The following is a 20,777-nucleotide window of genomic DNA, read 5'->3' as shown; positions in this document are numbered from 1 at the left end:
GTACTGGGCTGTCCTCACCACCACCTGATATAGAGGTCCTGGATGGCAGGGAGCTCGGTCCCAGTGATGTACTGGGCTGTCCTCACCACCCTCTGGTATAGAGGTCCTGGATGGCAGGGAGCTCGGCCCCAGTGATGTACTGGGCTGTCTGCACCACCACCTGGTATAGAGGTCCTGGATGGCAGGGAGCTCGGCCCCAGTGATGTACTGGGCTGTCTGCACCACCACCTGGTATAGAGGTCCTGGATGGCAGGGAGCTCGGTCCCAGTGATGTACTGGGCTGTCTGCACCACCACCTGGTATAGAGGTCCTAGATGGCAGGGAGCTTGGCCCCAGTGATGTACTGGGCTGTCCGTATCACCCTCTGGTATAGAGGTCCTGGATGGCAGGGAGCTCGGCCCCAGTGATGTACTGGGCTGTCCTCACCACCACCTGGTATAGAGGTCCTAGATGGCAGGGAGCTCGGCCCCAGTGATGTACTGGGCTGTCCGTATCACCCTCTGGTATAGAGGTCCTGGATGGCAGGGAGCTTGGCCCCAGTGATGTACTGGGCTGTCCGTATCACCCTCTGGTATAGAGGTCCTGGATAGCAGGGAGCTCGGCCCCAGTGATGTACTGGGCTGTCCACACCACCACCTGATATAGAGGTCCTGGATGGCAGGTAGCTCGGCCCCAGTGATGTACTGGGCTGTCCTCACCACCACCTGGTATAGAGGTCCTAGATGGCAGGGAGCTCGGCCCCAGTGATGTACTGGGCTGTCCCCACCACCACCTGATATAGAGGTCCTGGATGGCAGGGAGCTCGGCCCCAGTGATGTACTGGGCTGTCTGCACCACCTGATATAGAGGTCCTGGATGGCAGGGAGCTCGGTCCCAGTGATGTACTGGGCTGTCCTCACCACCCTCTGATATAGAGGTCCTGGATGGCAGGGAGCTCGGCTCCAGGGATGTACTGGGCTGTCCTCACCACCCTCTGGTATAGAGGTCCTGGATGGCAGGGAGCTCGGCCCCAGTGATGTACTGGGCTGTCCTCACCACCCTCTGGTATAGAGGTCCTGGATGGCAGGGAGCTCATCCCCAGTGATGTACTGGGCTGTCCTCACCACCACCTGGTATAGAGGTCCTAGATGGCAGGGAGCTCGGCCCCAGTGATGTACTGGGCTGTCCTCACCACCCTCTGATATAGAGGTCCTGGATGGCAGGGAGCTCGGCCCCAGTGATGTACTGGGCTGTCTGCACCACCACCTGATATAGAGGTCCTGGATGGCAGGGAGCTTGGCCCCAGTGATGTACTGGGCTGTCCTCACCACCACCTGATATAGAGGTCCTGGATGGCAGGGAGCTCGGTCCCAGTGATGTACTGGGCTGTCCTCACCACCACCTGATATAGAGGTCCTGGATGGCAGGGAGCTTGGCCCCAGTGATGTACTGGGCTGTCCGTATCACCCTCTGGTATAGAGGTCCTGGATGGCAGGGAGCTTGGCCCCAGTGATGTACTGGGCTGTCCGTATCACCCTCTGGTATAGAGGTCCTGGATGGCAGGGAGCTCGGCCCCAGTGATGTACTGGGCTGTCTGCACCACCACCTGGTATAGAGGTCCTGGATGGCAGGGAGCTTGGCCCCAGTGATGTACTGGGCTGTCTGCACCACCACCTGGTATAGAGGTCCTAGATGTCAGGGAGCTCGGTCCCAGTGATGTACTGGGCTGTCTGCACCACCACCTGGTATAGAGGTCCTGGATGGCAGGGAGCTCGGTCCCAGTGATGTACTGGGCTGTCTGCACCACCACCTGGTATAGAGGTCCTAGATGGCAGGGAGCTTGGCCCCAGTGATGTACTGGGCTGTCCGTATCACCCTCTGGTATAGAGGTCCTGGATGGCAGGGAGCTCGGCCCCAGTGATGTACTGGGCTGTCCTCACCACCACCTGGTATAGAGGTCCTAGATGGCAGGGAGCTCGGCCCCATTGATGTACTGGGCTGTCCGTATCACCCTCTGGTATAGAGGTCCTGGATGGCAGGGAGCTTGGCCCCAGTGATGTACTGGGCTGTCCGTATCACCCTCTGGTATAGAGGTCCTGGATAGCAGGGAGCTCGGCCCCAGTGATGTACTGGGCTGTCCACACCACCACCTGATATAGAGGTCCTGGATGGCAGGTAGCTCGGCCCCAGTGATGTACTGGGCTGTCCTCACCACCACCTGGTATAGAGGTCCTAGATGGCAGGGAGCTCGGCCCCAGTGATGTACTGGGCTGTCCCCACCACCACCTGATATAGAGGTCCTGGATGGCAGGGAGCTCGGCCCCAGTGATGTACTGGGCTGTCTGCACCACCACCTGATATAGAGGTCCTGGATGGCAGGGAGCTCGGCCCCAGTGATGTACTGGGCTGTCTGCACCACCTGATATAGAGGTCCTGGATGGCAGGGAGCTCGGTCCCAGTGATGTACTGGGCTGTCCTCACCACCACCTGGTATAGAGGTCCAAGATGGCAGGGAGCTCGGCCCCAGTGATGTACTGGGCTGTCCGTATCACCCTCTGGTATAGAGGTCCTGGATGGCAGGGAGCTTGGCCCCAGTGATGTACTGGGCTGTCCGTATCACCCTCTGGTATAGAGGTCCTGGATGGCAGGGAGCTCGGCCCCAGTGATGTACTGGGCTGTCTGCACCGCCTGGTATAGAGGTCCTGGATGGCAGGGAGCTCGGCCCCAGTGATGTACTGGGCTGTCCTCACCACCACCTGATATAGAGGTCCTAGATGGCAGGGAGCTTGGCCCCAGTGATGTAGCAGGAGCAGGAGTACGGAGTAATGATCTGATTTGCCGAATGGCGGACGAGGGAGGGCCTTGTACGCAGAGTAACAGTGGTCTAGGATTTTATCTCCCCTAGTGACGAAGAAGACGTGCTGACGGAAGTTGGGCATCACATGTCTTAAACGACACGGAATTAAAAATCGCCGGCGACAAGGCAGTATTCCTTTTTGTTTATAGCGTTGTACAGTTGGTACAAGTTGTACAGTGCCAGCTTGTTAAATTCCTCGGTGAAACGTATACAACGGGCATGATAACAGCTGAAAACGGGAGGTAGAAGGGTCGGCACTTGCCCATCAGTTAGTCCAAGATGGGTGAACAATAGGTCGAGAAGTGGCCGGTTTTTCTCTCACCTTAACGTCGGCATGAATCTCATCCTTAATCCTCTCGGATATCCCAATAATTGGGTCGGAATTAAAGACAAAAGCAGATGAGTCGAAGTTGAAGTCGGAATTGGGGGTAAGTAACCGCCAAACTGACGTTTAAAAGTTCTTGTCGGTTTATCTTTTAATGGGCAGGACGGTAGCGTCCCCCCTCGACAACATCCGGTGAAATTGCAGAGCGCAAAATTCAAAATATAGAAATACTCATAATAAACATTCATAAAACATACAAGTGTTACACATCGGTTTAAAGATGAACTTCTTGTTAATCCAGCAGCTGTGTCAGATTTCAAAAAGACTTTACGGCGAAAGGAGACTTCTCAGAAAATCGGCTATGTACTGTATAGGGAATAGGGCTCTGGTCTATAGTAGTGTACTATATAGGGAATAGGGCTCTGGTCTATAGTAGTGCACTATATAGGGAATAGGGCTCTGGTCTATAGTAGTGCACTATAATAGGGAATAGGGCTCTGGTCTATAGTAGTACACTACATAGGGAATAGTGTGCCATTCGGAATGTAAACAGCGTCACACTCAGAGATCAAATATCTCCTGACACATTTCATCATGTGCAGGTCTGCCTCCGTCTGGCTCTGATCGTAAAAACCTAAATTCCAGAGTTAAATCCCAACAATGTGAAAACAACCACAGGCCTGAGATTAGCCCCCCCCCCCAACACGCACCCTCCCTCTCTCTCTCTCTCTCTCTCTCTCTGAATACTGTGAATACTTCCTGCCTGATCTCCATCACTTTACACAGAGATCACACTAGGAATCTCTGACTCGATGGTTCAACAACTATCTAGTGTAATGTGAGATCTACAATAGTCCAAATTTAACTCCTTAACCCTAAAAACTACAGACTGGGGTTATTATTGGGGAATATTTGTGACCATAGCCCCAAAGGTGATTTATTCCATTCTTTAAAATCCTGAATTTGACATAAACCTTGTTCTTAATAAATGTAAATCATTATTTAGTGTTTCTGTATCAACATGGACTTTTAAACACATTGCAAAAAAACACTGAATTCTGCCTGGTAATTTGAGAGACAGGAACTTGAATCTAGGTTTCCCTGGAGACATAATAACAAGTGATCCATAACCCAACAGGGTGGAGGAGGACCTGTATCAGGGATCTATAACAGGGTGGAGGGGGACCTGTATCAGGGATCTATAACAGGGTGGAGGAGGACCTGTATCAGGGATCTATAACAGGGTGGAGGAGGACCTGTATCAGGGATCTATAACAGGGTGGAGGAGGACCTGTATCAGGGATCTATAACAGGGTGGAGGAGGACCTGTATCAGGGATCTATAACAGGGTGGAGGAGGACCTGTATCAGGGATCTATAACAGGGTGGAGGAGGACCTGTATCAGGGATCTATAACAGGGTGGAGGAGGACCTGTATCAGGGATCTATAACAGGGTGGAGGACCTGTATCAGGGATCTATAACCCAACAGGGTGGAGGAGGACCTGTATCAGGGATCTATAACAGGGTGGAGGAGGACCTGTATCAGGGATCTATAACCCAACAGGTTGGAGGAGGACCTGTATCAGGGATCTATAACAGGGTGGAGGAGGACCTGTATCAGGGATCTAGAACAGGGTGGAGGAGGACCTGTATCAGGGATCTAGAACAGGGTGGAGGAGGACCTGTATCAGGGATCTATAACAGGGTGGAGGGGGACCTGTATCAGGGATCTATAACAGGGTGGAGGAGGACCTGTATCAGGGATCTACAACAGGGTGGAAGGGGACCTGTATCAGGGATCTATAACAGGGTGGAGGAGGACCTGTATCAGGGATCTATAACAGGGTGGAGGGGGACCTGTATCAGGGATCTATATCAGGGTGGAGGAGGACCTGTATCAGGGATCTATAACAGGGTGGAGGGGGACCTGTATCAGGGATCTATAACAGGGTGGAGGAGGACCTGTATCAGGGATCTATAACCCAACAGGGTGGAGGAGGACCTGTATCAGGGATCCATAACCCAACAGGGTGGAGGAGGACCTGTATCAGGGATCTATAACAGGGTGGAGGAGGACCTGTATCAGGGATCTATAACAGGGTGGAGGAGGACCTGTATCAGGGATCTATAGCAGGGTGGAGGAGGACCTGTATCAGGGATCCATAACAGGGTGGAGGAGGACCTGTATCAGGGATCTATAACCCAACAGGGTGGAGGAGGACCTGTATCAGGGATCTATAACAGGGTGGAGGAGGACCTGTATCAGGGATCTATAACCCAAAAGGGTGGAGGAGGACCTGTATCAGGGATCCATAACAAGGTGGAGGAGGACCTGTATCAGGGATCTATAACCCAACAGGGTGGAGGAGGACCTGTATCAGGGATCTATAACAGGGTGGAGGAGGACCTGTATCAGGGATCTATAACAGGGTGGAGGAGGACCTGTATCAGGGATCTATAACAGGGTGGAGGAGGACCTGTATCAGGGATCTATAACAGGGTGGAGGAGGACCTGTATCAGGGATCTATAACAGGGTGGAGGAGGACCTGTATCAGGGATCTATAACCCAACAGGGTGGAGGAGGACCTGTATCAGGGATCTATAACAGGGTGGAGGAGGACCTGTATCAGGGATCTATAACAGGGTGGAGGGGGACCTGTATCAGGGATCTATAACCCAACAGGGTGGAGGAGGACCTGTATCAGGGATCCATAACAGGGTGGAGGAGGACCTGTATCAGGGATCTATAACAGGGTGGAGGAGGACCTGTATCAGGGATCTATAACCCAACAGGGTGGAGGAGGACCTGTATCAGGGATCTATACCAGGGTGGAGGAGGACCTGTATCAGGGATCCATAACAGGGTGGAGGAGGACCTGTATCAGGGATCTATACCAGGGTGGAGGAGGACCTGTATCAGGGATCTATAACAGGGTGGAGGAGAACCTGTATCAGGGATCTATAACAGGGTGGAGGGGGACCTGTATCAGGGATCTATAACAGGGTGGAGGAGGACCTGTATCAGGGATCCATAACAGGGTGGAGGAGGACCTGTATCAGGGATCTATAACAGGGTGGAGGAGGACCTGTATCAGGGATCTATAACAGGGTGGAGGAGGACCTGTATCAGGGATCTATAACAGGGTGGAGGAGGACCTGTATCAGGGATCTATAACAGGGTGGAGGAGGACCTGTATCAGGGATCCATAACCCAACAGGGTGGAGGAGGACCTGTATCAGGGATCTATAACAGGGTGGAGGAGGACCTGTATCAGGGATCTATAACAGGGTGGAGGGGGACCTGTATCAGGGATCTATAACAGGGTGGAGGAGGACCTGTATCAGGGATCTATAACCCAACAGGGTGGAGGAGGACCTGTATCAGGGATCTATAACAGGGTGGAGGAGGACCTGTATCAGGGATCTATAACCCAACAGGGTGGAGGAGGACCTGTATCAGGGATCTATAACAGGGTGGAGGAGGACCTGTATCAGGGATCTAGAATAGGGTGGAGGAGGACCTGTATCAGGGATCTATAACAGGGTGGAGGAGGACCTGTATCAGGGATCTATAACCCAACAGGGTGGAGGAGGACCTGTATCAGGGATCTATAACAGGGTGGAGGAGGACCTGTATCAGGGATCTATAACCCAACAGGGTGGAGGAGGACCTGTATCAGGGATCTATAACAGGGTGGAGGAGAACCTGTATCAGGGATCTATAACCCAACAGGGTGGAGGAGGACCTGTATCAGGGATCTATAACCCAACAGGGTGGAGGAGGACCTGTATCAGGGATCTATAACAGGGTGGAGGAGGACCTGTATCAGGGATCTATAACACGGTGGAGGAGGACCTGTATCAGGGATCTAGAACAGGGTGGAGGAGGACCTGTATCAGGGATCTACAACAGGGTGGAAGGGGACCTGTATCAGGGATCTATAACAGGGTGGAGGGGGACCTGTATCAGGGATCTATAACAGGGTGGAGGAGGACCTGTATCAGGGATCTATAACAGGGTGGAGGAGGACCTGTATCAGGGATCTATAACAGGGTGGAGGGGGACCTGTATCAGGGATCTATAACAGGGTGGAGGAGGACCTGTATCAGGGATCTATAACAGGGTGGAGGAGGACCTGTATCAGGGATCTATAACAGGGTGGAGGAGGACCTGTATCAGGGATCTATAACAGGGTGGAGGAGGACCTGTATCAGGGATCCATAACCCAACAGGGTGGAGGAGGACCTGTATCAGGGATCTATAACAGGGTGGAGGAGGACCTGTATCAGGGATCTATAACAGGGTGGAGGGGGACCTGTATCAGGGATCTATAACAGGGTGGAGGAGGACCTGTATCAGGGATCTATAACCCAACAGGGTGGAGGAGGACCTGTATCAGGGATCTATAACAGGGTGGAGGAGGACCTGTATCAGGGATCTATAACCCAACAGGGTGGAGGAGGACCTGTATCAGGGATCTATAACAGGGTGGAGGAGGACCTGTATCAGGGATCTATAACCCAACAGGGTGGAGGAGGACCTGTATCAGGGATCTATAACAGGGTGGAGGAGGACCTGTATCAGGGATCTAGAACAGGGTGGAGGAGGACCTGTATCAGGGATCTATAACAGGGTGGAGGAGGACCTGTATCAGGGATCTATAACCCAACAGGGTGGAGGAGGACCTGTATCAGGGATCTATAACAGGGTGGAGGAGGACCTGTATCAGGGATCTATAACCCAACAGGGTGGAGGAGGACCTGTATCAGGGATCTATAACAGGGTGGAGGAGGACCTGTATCAGGGATCTATAACCCAACAGGGTGGAGGAGGACCTGTATCAGGGATCTATAACCCAACAGGGTGGAGGAGGACCTGTATCAGGGATCTATAACAGGGTGGAGGAGGACCTGTATCAGGGATCTATAACACGGGGGAGGAGGACCTGTATCAGGGATCTAGAACAGGGTGGAGGAGGACCTGTATCAGGGATCTATAACAGGGTGGAGGGGGACCTGTATCAGGGATCTATAACAGGGTGGAGGAGGACCTGTATCAGGGATCTACAACAGGGTGGAAGGGGACCTGTATCAGGGATCTATAACAGGGTGGAGGAGGACCTGTATCAGGGATCTATAACAGGGTGGAGGAGGACCTGTATCAGGGATCTATAACAGGGTGGAGGAGGACCTGTATCAGGGATCTATAACAGGGTGGAGGGGGACCTGTATCAGGGATCTATAACAGGGTGGAGGAGGACCTGTATCAGGGTTCTATAACAGGGTGGAGGAGGACCTGTATCAGGGATCTATAACAGGGTGGAGGAGGACCTGTATCAGGGATCTATAACAGGGTGGAGGAGGACCTGTATCAGGGATCCATAACCCAACAGGGTGGAGGAGGACCTGTATCAGGGATCTATAACAGGGTGGAGGAGGACCTGTATCAGGGATCTATAACAGGGTGGAGGGGGACCTGTATCAGGGATCTATAACAGGGTGGAGGAGGACCTGTATCAGGGATCTATAACCCAACAGGGTGGAGGAGGACCTGTATCAGGGATCTATAACAGGGTGGAGGAGGACCTGTATCAGGGATCTATAACCCAACAGGGTGGAGGAGGACCTGTATCAGGGATCTATAACAGGGTGGAGGAGGACCTGTATCAGGGATCTAGAACAGGGTGGAGGAGGACCTGTATCAGGGATCTATAACAGGGTGGAGGAGGACCTGTATCAGGGATCTATAACCCAACAGGGTGGAGGAGGACCTGTATCAGGGATCTATAACAGGGTGGAGGAGGACCTGTATCAGGGATCTATAACCCAACAGGGTGGAGGAGGACCTGTATCAGGGATCTATAACAGGGTGGAGGAGGACCTGTATCAGGGATCTATAACCCAACAGGGTGGAGGAGGACCTGTATCAGGGATCTATAACCCAACAGGGTGGAGGAGGACCTGTATCAGGGATCTATAACAGGGTGGAGGAGGACCTGTATCAGGGATCTATAACACGGTGGAGGAGGACCTGTATCAGGGATCTAGAACAGGGTGGAGGAGGACCTGTATCAGGGATCTATAACAGGGTGGAGGGGGACCTGTATCAGGGATCTATAACAGGGTGGAGGAGGACCTGTATCAGGGATCTACAACAGGGTGGAAGGGGACCTGTATCAGGGATCTATAACAGGGTGGAGGAGGACCTGTATCAGGGATCTATAACAGGGTGGAGGAGGACCTGTATCAGGGATCTATAACAGGGTGGAGGAGGACCTGTATCAGGGATCTATAACAGGGTGGAGGGGGACCTGTATCAGGGATCTATAACAGGGTGGAGGAGGACCTGTATCAGGGATCTATAACCCAACAGGGTGGAGGAGGACCTGTATCAGGGATCTATAACAGGGTGGAGGAGGACCTGTATCAGGGATCTATAACCCAACAGGGTGGAGGAGGACCTGTATCAGGGATCTATAACCCAACAGGGTGGAGGAGGACCTGTATCAGGGATCTAGAACAGGGTGGAGGATGACCTGTATCAGGGATCTATAACAGGGTGGAGGGGGACCTGTATCAGGGATCTATAACAGGGTGGAGGAGGACCTGTATCAGGGATCTATAACAGGGTGGAGGAGGACCTGTATCAGGGATCTATAACAGGGTGGAGGAGGACCTGTATCAGGGATCTATAACAGGGTGGAGGAGGACCTGTATCAGGGATCTATAACAGGGTGGAGGAGGACCTGTATCAGGGATCTATAACAGGGTGGAGGATGACCTGTATCAGGGATCTATAACAGGGTGGAGGACGACCTGTATCAGGGATCTATAACCCAACAGGGTGGAGGGGGACCTGTATCAGGGATCAATAACCCAACAGGGTGGAGGGGGACCTGTATCAGGGATCTATAACAGGGTGGAGGAGGACCTGTATCAGGGATTTATAACAGGGTGGAGGAGGACCTGTATCAGGGATCTATAACAGGGTGGAGGAGGACCTGTATCAGGGATCTATAACAGGGTGGAGGAGGACCTGTATCAGGGATCTATAACCCAACAGGGTGGAGGAGGACCTGTATCAGGGATCTATAACAGGGTGGAGGAGGACCTGTATCAGGGATCTATAACAGGGTGGAGGAGGACCTGTATCAGGGATCTATAACAGGATGGAGGAGGACCTGTATCAGGGATCTATAACAGGGTGGAGGAGGACCTGTATCAGGGATCTATAACAGGGTGGAGGAGGACCTGTATCAGGGATCCATAACAGGGTGGAGGGGGACCTGTATCAGGGATCTATAACAGGGTGGAGGAGGACCTGTATCAGGGGTCTATAACCCAACAGGGTGGAGGGGGACCTGTATCAGGGATCCATAACAGGGTGGAGGAGGACCTGTATCAGGGATCTATAACAGGGTGGAGGAGGACCTGTATCAGGGATCTATAACAGGGTGGAGGAGGACCTGTATCAGGGATCTATAACCCAACAGGGTGGAGGGGGACCTGTATCAGGGATCTATAACAGGGTGGAGGAGGACCTGTATCAGGGATCTATAACAGGGTGGAGGAGGACCTGTATCAGGGATCTATAACAGGGTGGAGGAGGACCTGTATCAGGGATCCATAACCCAACAGGGTGGAGGAGGACCTGTATCAGGGATCTATAACAGGGTGGAGGAGGACCTGTATCAGGGATTTATAACAGGGTGGAGGAGGACCTGTATCAGGGATCTATAACAGGGTGGAGGAGGACCTGTATCAGGGATCTATAACAGGGTGGAGGAGGACCTGTATCAGGGATCTATAACAGGGTGGAGGAGGACCTGTATCAGGGATCTATAACAGGGTGGAGGAGGACCTGTATCAGGGATCTATAACAGGGTGGAGGAGGACCTGTATCAGGGATCTATAACAGGGTGGAGGAGGACCTGTATCAGGGATCTATAACAGGGTGGAGGATGACCTGTATCAAGGATCTATAACAGGGTGGAGGACGACCTGTATCAGGGATCTATAACCCAACAGGGTGGAGGGGGACCTGTATCAGGGATCCATAACCCAACAGGGTGGAGGGGGACCTGTATCAGGGATCTATAACAGGGTGGAGGAGGACCTGTATCAGGGATTTATAACAGGGTGGAGGAGGACCTGTATCAGGGATCTATAACAGGGTGGAGGAGAACCTGTATCAGGGATCTATAACAGGGTGGAGGAGGACCTGTATCAGGGATCTATAACCCAACAGGGTGGAGGAGGACCTGTATCAGGGATCTATAACAGGGTGGAGGAGGACCTGTATCAGGGATCTATAACAGGGTGGAGGAGGACCTGTATCAGGGATCTATAACAGGATGGAGGAGGACCTGTATCAGGGATCTATAACAGGGTGGAGGAGGACCTGTATCAGGGATCTATAACAGGGTGGAGGAGGACCTGTATCAGGGATCCATAACAGGGTGGAGGGGGACCTGTATCAGGGATCTATAACAGGGTGGAGGAGGACCTGTATCAGGGGTCTATAACCCAACAGGGTGGAGGGGGACCTGTATCAGGGATCCATAACAGGGTGGAGGAGGACCTGTATCAGGGATCTATAACAGGGTGGAGGAGGACCTGTATCAGGGATCTATAACAGGGTGGAGGAGGACCTGTATCAGGGATCTATAACAGGGTGGAGGAGGACCTGTATCAGGGATCTATAACCCAACAGGGTGGAGGGGGACCTGTATCAGGGATCTATAACAGGGTGGAGGAGGACCTGTATCAGGGATCTATAACAGGGTGGAGGAGGACCTGTATCAGGGATCTATAACAGGGTGGAGGAGGACCTGTATCAGGGATCCATAACCCAACAGGGTGGAGGAGGACCTGTATCAGGGATCTATAACAGGGTGGAGGAGGACCTGTATCAGGGATCTATAACAGGGTGGAGGAGGACCTGTATCAGGGATCCATAACAGGGTGGAGGAGGACCTGTATCAGGGATCTATAACAGGGTGGAGGAGGACCTGTATCAGGGATCCATAACAGGGTGGAGGAGGACCTGTATCAGGGATCTATAACAGGGTGGAGGAGGCCCTGTATCAGGGATCTATAACAGGGTGGAGGAGGACCTGTATCAGGGATCTATAACCCAACAGGGTGGAGGAGGACCTGTATTAGGGATCCATAACAGGGTGGAGGAGGACCTGTATCAGGGATCTATAACAGGGTGGAGGAGGACCTGCATCAGGGATCTATAACTCAACAGGGTGGAGGAGGACCTGTATCAGGGATCTATAACAGGGTGGAAGAGGACCTGTATCAGGGATCTATACCAGGGTGGAAGAGGACCTGTATCAGGGATCTATAACAGGGTGGAGGAGGACCTGTATCAGGGATCTATAACAGGGTGGAGGAGGACCTGTATCAGGGATCTATAACCCAACAGGGTGGAGGAGGACCTGTATCAGGGATCTATAACAGGGTGGAGGAGGACCTGTATCAGGGATCTATAACAGGGTGGAGGAGGACCTGTATTAGGGATCTATAACAGGGTGGAGGAGGACCTGTATCAGGGATCCATAACCCAACAGGGTGGAGGAGGACCTGTATCAGGGATCTATAACAGGGTGGAGGAGGACCTGTATCAGGGATCTATAACAGGGTGGAGGAAGACCTGTATTAGGGATCTATAACAGGGTGGAGGAGGACCTGTATCAGGGATCTATAACAGGGTGGAGGAGGACCTGTATCAGGGATCTATAACAGGGTCGAGGTGGACCTGTATCAGGGATCTATAACCCAACAGGGTGGAGGAGGACCTGTATCAGGGATCTATAACAGGGTGGAGGGGGACCTGTATCAGGGATCTATAACAGGGTGGAGGAGGACCTGTATCAGGGATCTATAACCCAACAGGGTGGAGGAGGACCTGTATCAGGGATCTATAACAGGGTGGAGGAGGACCTGTATCAGGGATCTATAACCCAACAGGGTGGAGGAGGACCTGTATCAGGGATCTATAACAGGGTGGAGGAGGACCTGTATCAGGGATCTATAACAGGGTGGAGGAGGACCTGTATCAGGGATCTATAACAGGGTGGAGGAGGACCTGTATCAGGGATCCATAACAGGGTGGAGGGGGACCTGTATCAGGGATCCATAACAGGGTGGAGGAGGACCTGTATCAGGGATCTATAACAGGGTGGAGGAGGACCTGTATCAAGGATCTATAACAGGGTGGAGGAGGATCTGTATCAGGGATCTATAACAGGGTGGAGGAGGACCTGCATCAGGGATCTATAACAGGGTGGAGGAGGACCTGTATCAGGGATCTATAACAGGGTGGAGGAGGACCTGTATCAGGGATCTATAACAGGGTGGAGGGGGACCTGTATCAGGGATCTATAACAGGGTGGAGGAGGACCTGTATCAGGGATCTATAACAGGGTGGAGGAGGACCTGTATCAGGGATCTATAACAGGGTGGAGGGGGACCTGTATCAGGGATCTATAACAGGGTGGAGGGGGACCTGTATCAGGGATCTATAACAGGGTGGAGGGGGACCTGTATCAGGGATCTATAACAGGGTGGAGGAGGACCTGTATCAGGGATCTATAACAGGGTGGAGGAGGACCTCAGAAATCAGAACCTTCTGAGTCAAAATGCAAGCCGAGATCTGTCACGCCGTGATCTGTTTCACCTGTCTTTGTGCTTGTCTCAACTCCCCTCCAGGTGATGCCCATCTTACTCATTATCCCCAGTGTATTTATACCTGTGTTCTCTGTTTGTCTGTTGCCAGTTTGTCTCGTCAGGTCTTACCAGCGTGTTTTCCCATCTCCCTGCTTTCTCAAGTTCTGTTTCCTAGTTTCCCCGATTCTGACCATTCTGCTGCCCTGACCCCGAGCCTGCATGCTGTTCGGTACCTTATTGACTCTGTCCTGGATTACGGACCTCTGCCTGCCTTTGACCTGTCTTTTGCCTGCCTCCTGTATTGGGTCAATAAACATCCGTGACTCTCTGTGACTCTGTCTGCATCTGGGTCTCATCCTGAGTTTTGATAGTACGAACTGGCCATGACTAACCCAGCAAACTCAGACCAGCTCCACTGGTCTGTCTCCCTGCAAGGGGCCACCATTGGAAGACACACGGAGTTACTGCAATGTCTTATAGAGGGACTCTATACCCTGGCTGAACGCCACGACCAGGCATCCGCAGATTCCCCACTGGGCAGCTGGTCACACACGTAATCTCTCAGCCTACCCTAGTGTTCCCGAGAACCCCAGATAACCAGATGTTTGTGCCTGCCGCTGTCCGCTCCTTGGTCCTGGAGTGGGCCCACTACTCCACGATTGCCTGCCACCTGGGCTCCCATTGGACCCTGGCCTATGTGCGAAAAACGCTTTTGGTGGCCTACCATGGTCGCGGACTTCTCTGCGTTCGCCGCCACCTGCCGCCACGGTTTGTGCGCAGAACAAGGCACCTCCGGCTGGTCTTCTTCAACCACTGCCTGTCCCTCACCGTCCCTGGTCTCACATATCCCTGGACTTCGTCACGGGTCTTCTCCCATCTGATGGCAACAACGCCATTCTGACAGTAGTGGACTGGTTTTCCAAAGCCGCCCACTTCATTCCTCTCCCCAAGCGTTACCCTCTGCCAAAGAGACGGCCCAGCTCATGGTGCAGCACGTCTTCCGGAACCACGGACTCCCGGTGGACATGGTCTCCGACTGGGGCCCTCAGTTCTCGTCCCGGTTCTGGAAGGCGTTCTGCACGCTCATTGGGTGGTCGGCCAGCCTGTCCTCCGGGTTCCACCCGCAGTCCAACGGCCAGTCGGAGCGAGCCAACCAAGACCTGGAGATGACTCTTCGCTGCCTTGGCTCCACCAACCCCACCACCTGGAGTCAGCAACTCATGTGGGTTGAATATGCCAGCAACACCCTCCCCTGCTCTGCCACTGGGCTCTCGCGTTTCGAGTGTTCCCTGGGGTTTCAGCCCCTGCTCTTCCCGGAGAAAGTGGTCGGCATAGCCTCGGCCCAGATGTTTGTCTGCCGCTGTCGCCGTACCTGGAAAAGACCCTGGTCGGCTCTTCCCAACACCATCTCCAGGTATCGACGACAAGCGGACCACCACCGGACCCCGGCCTTCCGGTATTGGCTCGGGCAGAGGGCATGGCTGTCTACTCGTGATCTGCCCCTCGAGTAGAATCCCGCAAACATTCTCCCCACTTCATAGGCCCTTTCCCATCTCCAAGATCATTAACTTGGCACCCCCCCCCCCCCACTTGGTTTGTGCTGTGGTGGAGATCTTTGTGGGCTATACTCGGCCTTGTCTCAGGATGGTAAGTTGGTGGTTGAAGATATCCCTCTAGTGGTGTGGGGGCTGTGCTTTGGCAAAGTGGGTGGGGTTATATCCTTCCTGTTTGGCCCTGTCCGGGGGTATCATCGGATGGGGCCACAGTGTCTCCTGACCCCTCCTGTCTCAGCCTCCAGTATTTATGCTGCAGTAGTTTATGTGTCGGGGGGCTAGGGTCAGTTGGTTATATCTGGAGTACTTCTCCTGTCTTATCCGGTGTCCTGTGTGAATTTAAGTATGCTCTCTCTAATTCTCTCCTTCTCTCTTTCTTTCTCTCGCTCTGAGGACCTGAGCCCTAGGACCATGCGTCAGGACTACCGGGCATGATGACTCCTTGCTGTCCCCAGTCCACCTGGCCTTGCTGCTGTTCCAGTTTCAACTGTTCTGCCCGCGGCTATGGAACCCTGACCTGTCCACCGGACGTGCTACCTTTCCCAGACCTGCTGTTTTTTACTCTCTAGAGACCGCAGGAGCGGTAGAGATACTCTTAATGATCGGCTATGAAAAGCCAACTGACATTTATTCCTGATTATTATTTGACCATGCTGGTCATTTATGAACATTTGAACATCTTGGCCATGTTCTGTTATAATCTCCACCCGGCACAGCCAGAAGAGGACTAGCCACCCCTCATAGCCTGGTTCCTCTCTAGGTTTCTTCCTAGGTTTTGGCCTTTCTAGGGAGTTTTTCCTAGCCGCCATGCTTCTACACCTGCATTGCTTGCTGTTTGGGGTTTTAGGCTGGGTTTCTGTACAGCACTTCGAGATATTAGCTGATGTACAAAGGGCTATATAAAATAAACTTGATTAGCCCCTCTGCTGTTCGTCTGCTGTTTCGTCTTCTGTTGCCCCGTACCCTCCGTATTCATCCCACTTTTCACGTGTCTAGGATTAAACAAATGTCTCACAGCCCTTTGTCTCCTGTTTCCTTGTTTGGGTCAATAAACATCTGTGATTCTATCCTGAGTTCTAATAAGATCTACCATTCAGATTTATTTTAAACACGACTTATAAAAGAAAAAGCTTATGCAACATTCTCAGACCATTTTGAAATGATATATTTTTTTTAAATGGTATATGATCACACTGATCATAGATCATATGTTGCATTACTTGTGAGCATAATCATTTGCTTAATTTTATTTTATTTTACTGGACTGATGACCTGCATCTGATTGTCAGTCTGAGTGGAGGGAGGGAGCAGAGGTGAGGCTGCCTCTCACCTGACTCACCGGTCCTCCGCTCACTCTCCCTCCGCTCACCCTCCCTCCACGGAGAAAAGGGGGACAGACTTCTTTTCTGTATTCATTGAGTCGTTCTAATCATGGTTTAAAAAGTTTTGAAAGCTCACAGAATCAACTTTGCTGTGGGTTCGAGATTTCCTTTTACAGTCTATGAGGAAACGGGTACACCTGCTCATCGAATGTTTCATTCCCAAATCCTGGGTATTCATATGAAGTTGGTCCTCCCCCTTGCTGTTATAACAGCCTCCATTCTTCTGGGAAGGCTTTCCACTGTATTTTGGAACATTGCTACGGGGACTTGCTTCCATTCAGCAAACAAGAGCATTAGGGAGGTCGAGGACTGATGTTAGGCCTGGCTCGCAGTCCAAAGGTGTTCAATGGGGTTGATACTGTTGAGGTCAGGGCTCTGTACAGGCCAGACAAGTTCTTCCACACCGATCTCAACAAACCATTTCTGTATAGACCACACTTTGTGCATGGGAACATTGTCATTCTGAAACAGGAAAGGGGCCTTCCCCCAAACTGTTGCCACAAAGTTGGAAAGCGCAGAATCGTCTAGAACAGGGGTGGGCGATTACTGTTCTCGAGGGCCTTGATCGGTGGCACAGTTTTGCGAACACACCTGACTCCAATAATCACCTAATCATGATCTTCAGTTTAGAATGCAATTGGATTAATCAGATGTGTTTGCTAGGGACACCAATCTCTGGAGGACTGGAGTTGCCCTGCTCTAGAATGTCACTGTATGCTGCAGTATTAAGATTTCACTTCACTGGAAGGGGCTTAGCCCTAGACCCAGACCATTAATCCTCCTCCACCAAACTTTACAGTTGGCACTATGCATTGGGGCAGGTAGTGTTCTCCTGGGCATCCGCCAAACCCAGATTCGTATCTCGGACTGCCAGTCGGTGAAGTTTTCATCACTCCAGAGAAGGCGTTTCCACTGCTCCAGAGTCCAATGGCAGTGAATTTATCACCACTCCAGCTGATGGTTAGCATTGCGCATGGTGTTCTTTGGCTTGCAAGCCTCCCCCTTTTTCTTCCAAACATAACGATGGTCATTATGGCCAAACAGTTCTATTTATGTTTCATCAGACCAGAGGACATTTCTCCAAAAAGTACGATCTTTGTCCACATGTGCAGTTGCAAACCGTAGTCTGGCTTTTGTATGGCGGTTTTGGAGCAGTGGCTTCCTCCTTGCTGAGCGGCATTTCAGGTTATGTCAATATAGGACTCGTTTTACTGTGGATATAGATACTTTTGTACCTATTTCCTCCAGCATCTTCACAAGGTCCTTTGCTGTTGTTCTGGGATTGATTTGCACTTTTCGCACCAAAGTACGTTCATCTCTAGGAGACAGAACGCGTCTCCTTCCTGAGTGGTATGACGGCTGCATGGTCCCATGGTGTTTATACTTGTGTACTATTGTTTGTATAGATGAACGTGGTACCTTCAGGCGTTTGGAATTTGCTCCCAAGGATGAACCAGACTTGTGGAGGTCTACAATTTCTTTTCTGAGGCCTTTTTTTTTTTAATTTTCCCATGATGTCAAGCAAAGAGGCACTTAGTTTGAAGGTAGGCCTTGAAATACATCCACATGTACACCTCTAATTGACTCAAATGATGTCAATTAGCCTATCAGAAGCTTCTAAAGCCATGACATCCCTTTCTGGAATTTTCCAAGCTGTTTAAAGGCACAGTCAATTTAGTGTATGTAAACTTCTGACCCACTGGAATTGTGATACAGTGAATTATAAGTGAAATAATCTGTCTGTAAACAATTGATGGAAAAATTACTTGTGTTATGCACAAAGTAGATGCCAAAACTATAGTTTGTTAACAAGAAAAATGTCGAGTGGTTGAAAAAAATAAAAAAGTACACCTAAGTGTACATAAACTTCCGACTTCAATTGTACATGTCAAATGTAAATCAACATGCCATTTTGGACGCAGACTACAGCTAGGGTCGTTCCTACCTGTCTTCAGCGTGCATACCACAGTTCCCCGGGGATCTGGCGGAGGCCTGCTGTAGTTTCTGGGACTCTATCCTTCCTGAGAACCCCTCCAGCAGACGCAGGTCTCCAAAGTTCCCCGCCACCTCACCGTAGCCCCCTGCCACCGCCTCTGCTGTCCTCAGACTGGACCTTCCCTGGAGGCCAGGGGCTGCTGCTGGGGACTTCAGGTCCAGGTCGCTCTTATTCTCCAGATACATGTTGAGACTGGAGAGTAGTCTCACACAGTGTCTAGACAGAGAGAGATGGAGAGACAGAGAGACCAATACAAATAAATGGTATTTGTTAAGGCCACACTACAGATTAGGTTTATAGGTCAAAACTACACTACAAAATATGCCTACAGATCAAAACTACACTACAGATTAGGCCTATAGGTCAAAGCTACACTACGGAATAGGACAATAGGTCAAAGCTATACTACAGATTAGGCCTATAGGTCAAATCTGCACTACAGATTAGGCCTATAGGTCAAATCTACACTACAGATTAGGCCTATAGATCAAAACTACACTACATATTAGGCATATAGGTCAAAGCTACTCTACGGATTAGGCCTACAGGTCAAAGCTACAAAACAGATTAGGCCCATAAATCAAAGCTACACTACAGATTAGGCCAAAAGGTCAAATATACACTACGGATTAGGCCTATATGTCAAAGCTACACCACAGAATAGGCCTATAGGTCAAAGCTACACTACAGATTAGGCCTATAGGTTAGGCTACAGATTCAAACTGTAGGTTAAGGATACAGATTAGGCCTATAGGTTAAGGATACAGATTAGGCCTATAGGTTAAGGCTACAGAGAAGGTCAAAAGGCATTACAGCATTTTCTTTCCTTCTTTGGCCGTTGTCACTAGACTAGCGTTAACACAAACAGATAGAGGCCTGCATTAGACTAGAGTTAACAGAGAGAGAAGCCTGCCGTAGAGTTAACAGAGAGAGAGGCCTGCCCTAGAGTTAACAGAGAGAGAGGCCTGCCCTAGAGTTCACAGAGAGAGGCCTGCCCTAGAGTTAACAGAGAGAGAGGCCTGCCCAAGACTACAGTTTACAGAGAGAGAGGCCTGCCCTAGACTAGAGTTAACAGAGAGAGAGGCTTGCCCTAGAGTTCACAGAGAGAGGCCTGCCCTAGAGTTAACAGAGAGAGAGGCCTGCCCTAGACTATAGTTAATAGAGCGGCATGCCTAGACTAGAGTTAACAGAGAGAGGCCTACCCTAGCCTAGAGTTTACAGAGAGGCCTGCCCTAGACTACAGTTAATAGAGAGGCCTGCCCTAGACTAAAGTTTACAGAGAGAGAGGCCTGCCTAGACTAGTTAACAGAGAGAGTCCAGCCCTAGACTAGAGTTCACAGAGAGAGGCCTACCCTAACCTAGAGTTTACAGAGAGAGGCCTGCCCTAGACTACAGCTAATAGAGAGGCCTGCCCTAGACTACAGTTAATAGAGAGGCCTGCCCTAGACTACAGTTAACAGAGAGGCCTGCCCGAGACTACAGTTAACAGAGAGGCCTGCCCTAGACTACAGTTAACAGAGAGGCCTGCCCTAGACTACAGTTAACAGAGAGGCCTGCCCTAGACTACAGTTAACAGAGAGGCCTGCCCTAGACTACAGTTAACAGAGAGGCCTGCCCTAGACTACAGTTAACAGAGAGGCCTGCCCTAGACTAGAGTTCACAGAGAGAGAGGCCTGCCCTAGACTACAGATAATAGAGAGGCCTGCCCTAGACTACAGTTAATAGAGAGGCCTGCCCTAGACTACAGTTAACAGAGAGGCCTGCCCTAGACTACAGTTAACAGAGAGGCCTGCCCTAGACTAGAGTTTACAGAGAGAGACGCATGACCTAGACTACAGTTAACAGAGAGGCCTGCCCTAGACTACAGTTAACAGAGAGGCCTGCCCTAGACTACAGTTAACAGAGAGGCCTGCCCTAGACTACAGTTAACAGAGAGGCCTGCCCTAGACTACAGTTAACAGAGAGGCCTGCCCTAGACAAGAGGTTACAGAGAGGCCTGCCCTAGA

At 51.3% G+C, this 20,777-nt stretch overlaps 1 protein-coding gene across 1 annotated transcript in view; it reads right to left on the bottom strand.

Annotated features, from left to right (window-relative positions):
* Positions 1–19,850, bottom strand: part of oca2 (oculocutaneous albinism II) — a 103,124-nt gene extending 83,274 nt beyond the window's left edge. The window contains exon 1 of the mRNA XM_055862346.1: positions 18,721–19,850. Within this exon, the coding sequence (XP_055718321.1) occupies positions 18,721–18,956 (236 nt within the window). The 5' untranslated portion in view covers positions 18,957–19,850. The remainder of the gene's footprint in view (positions 1–18,720) is intronic.
* Between the last annotated feature and the right edge of the window lie 927 nt (positions 19,851–20,777).

Source organism: Salvelinus fontinalis, chromosome 14 (genome assembly GCF_029448725.1).
Source record: "Salvelinus fontinalis isolate EN_2023a chromosome 14, ASM2944872v1, whole genome shotgun sequence".
Classification (NCBI taxonomy): domain Eukaryota; kingdom Metazoa; phylum Chordata; class Actinopteri; order Salmoniformes; family Salmonidae; genus Salvelinus; species Salvelinus fontinalis.
This window is presented reverse-complemented; position numbering and strand designations above follow the sequence as displayed.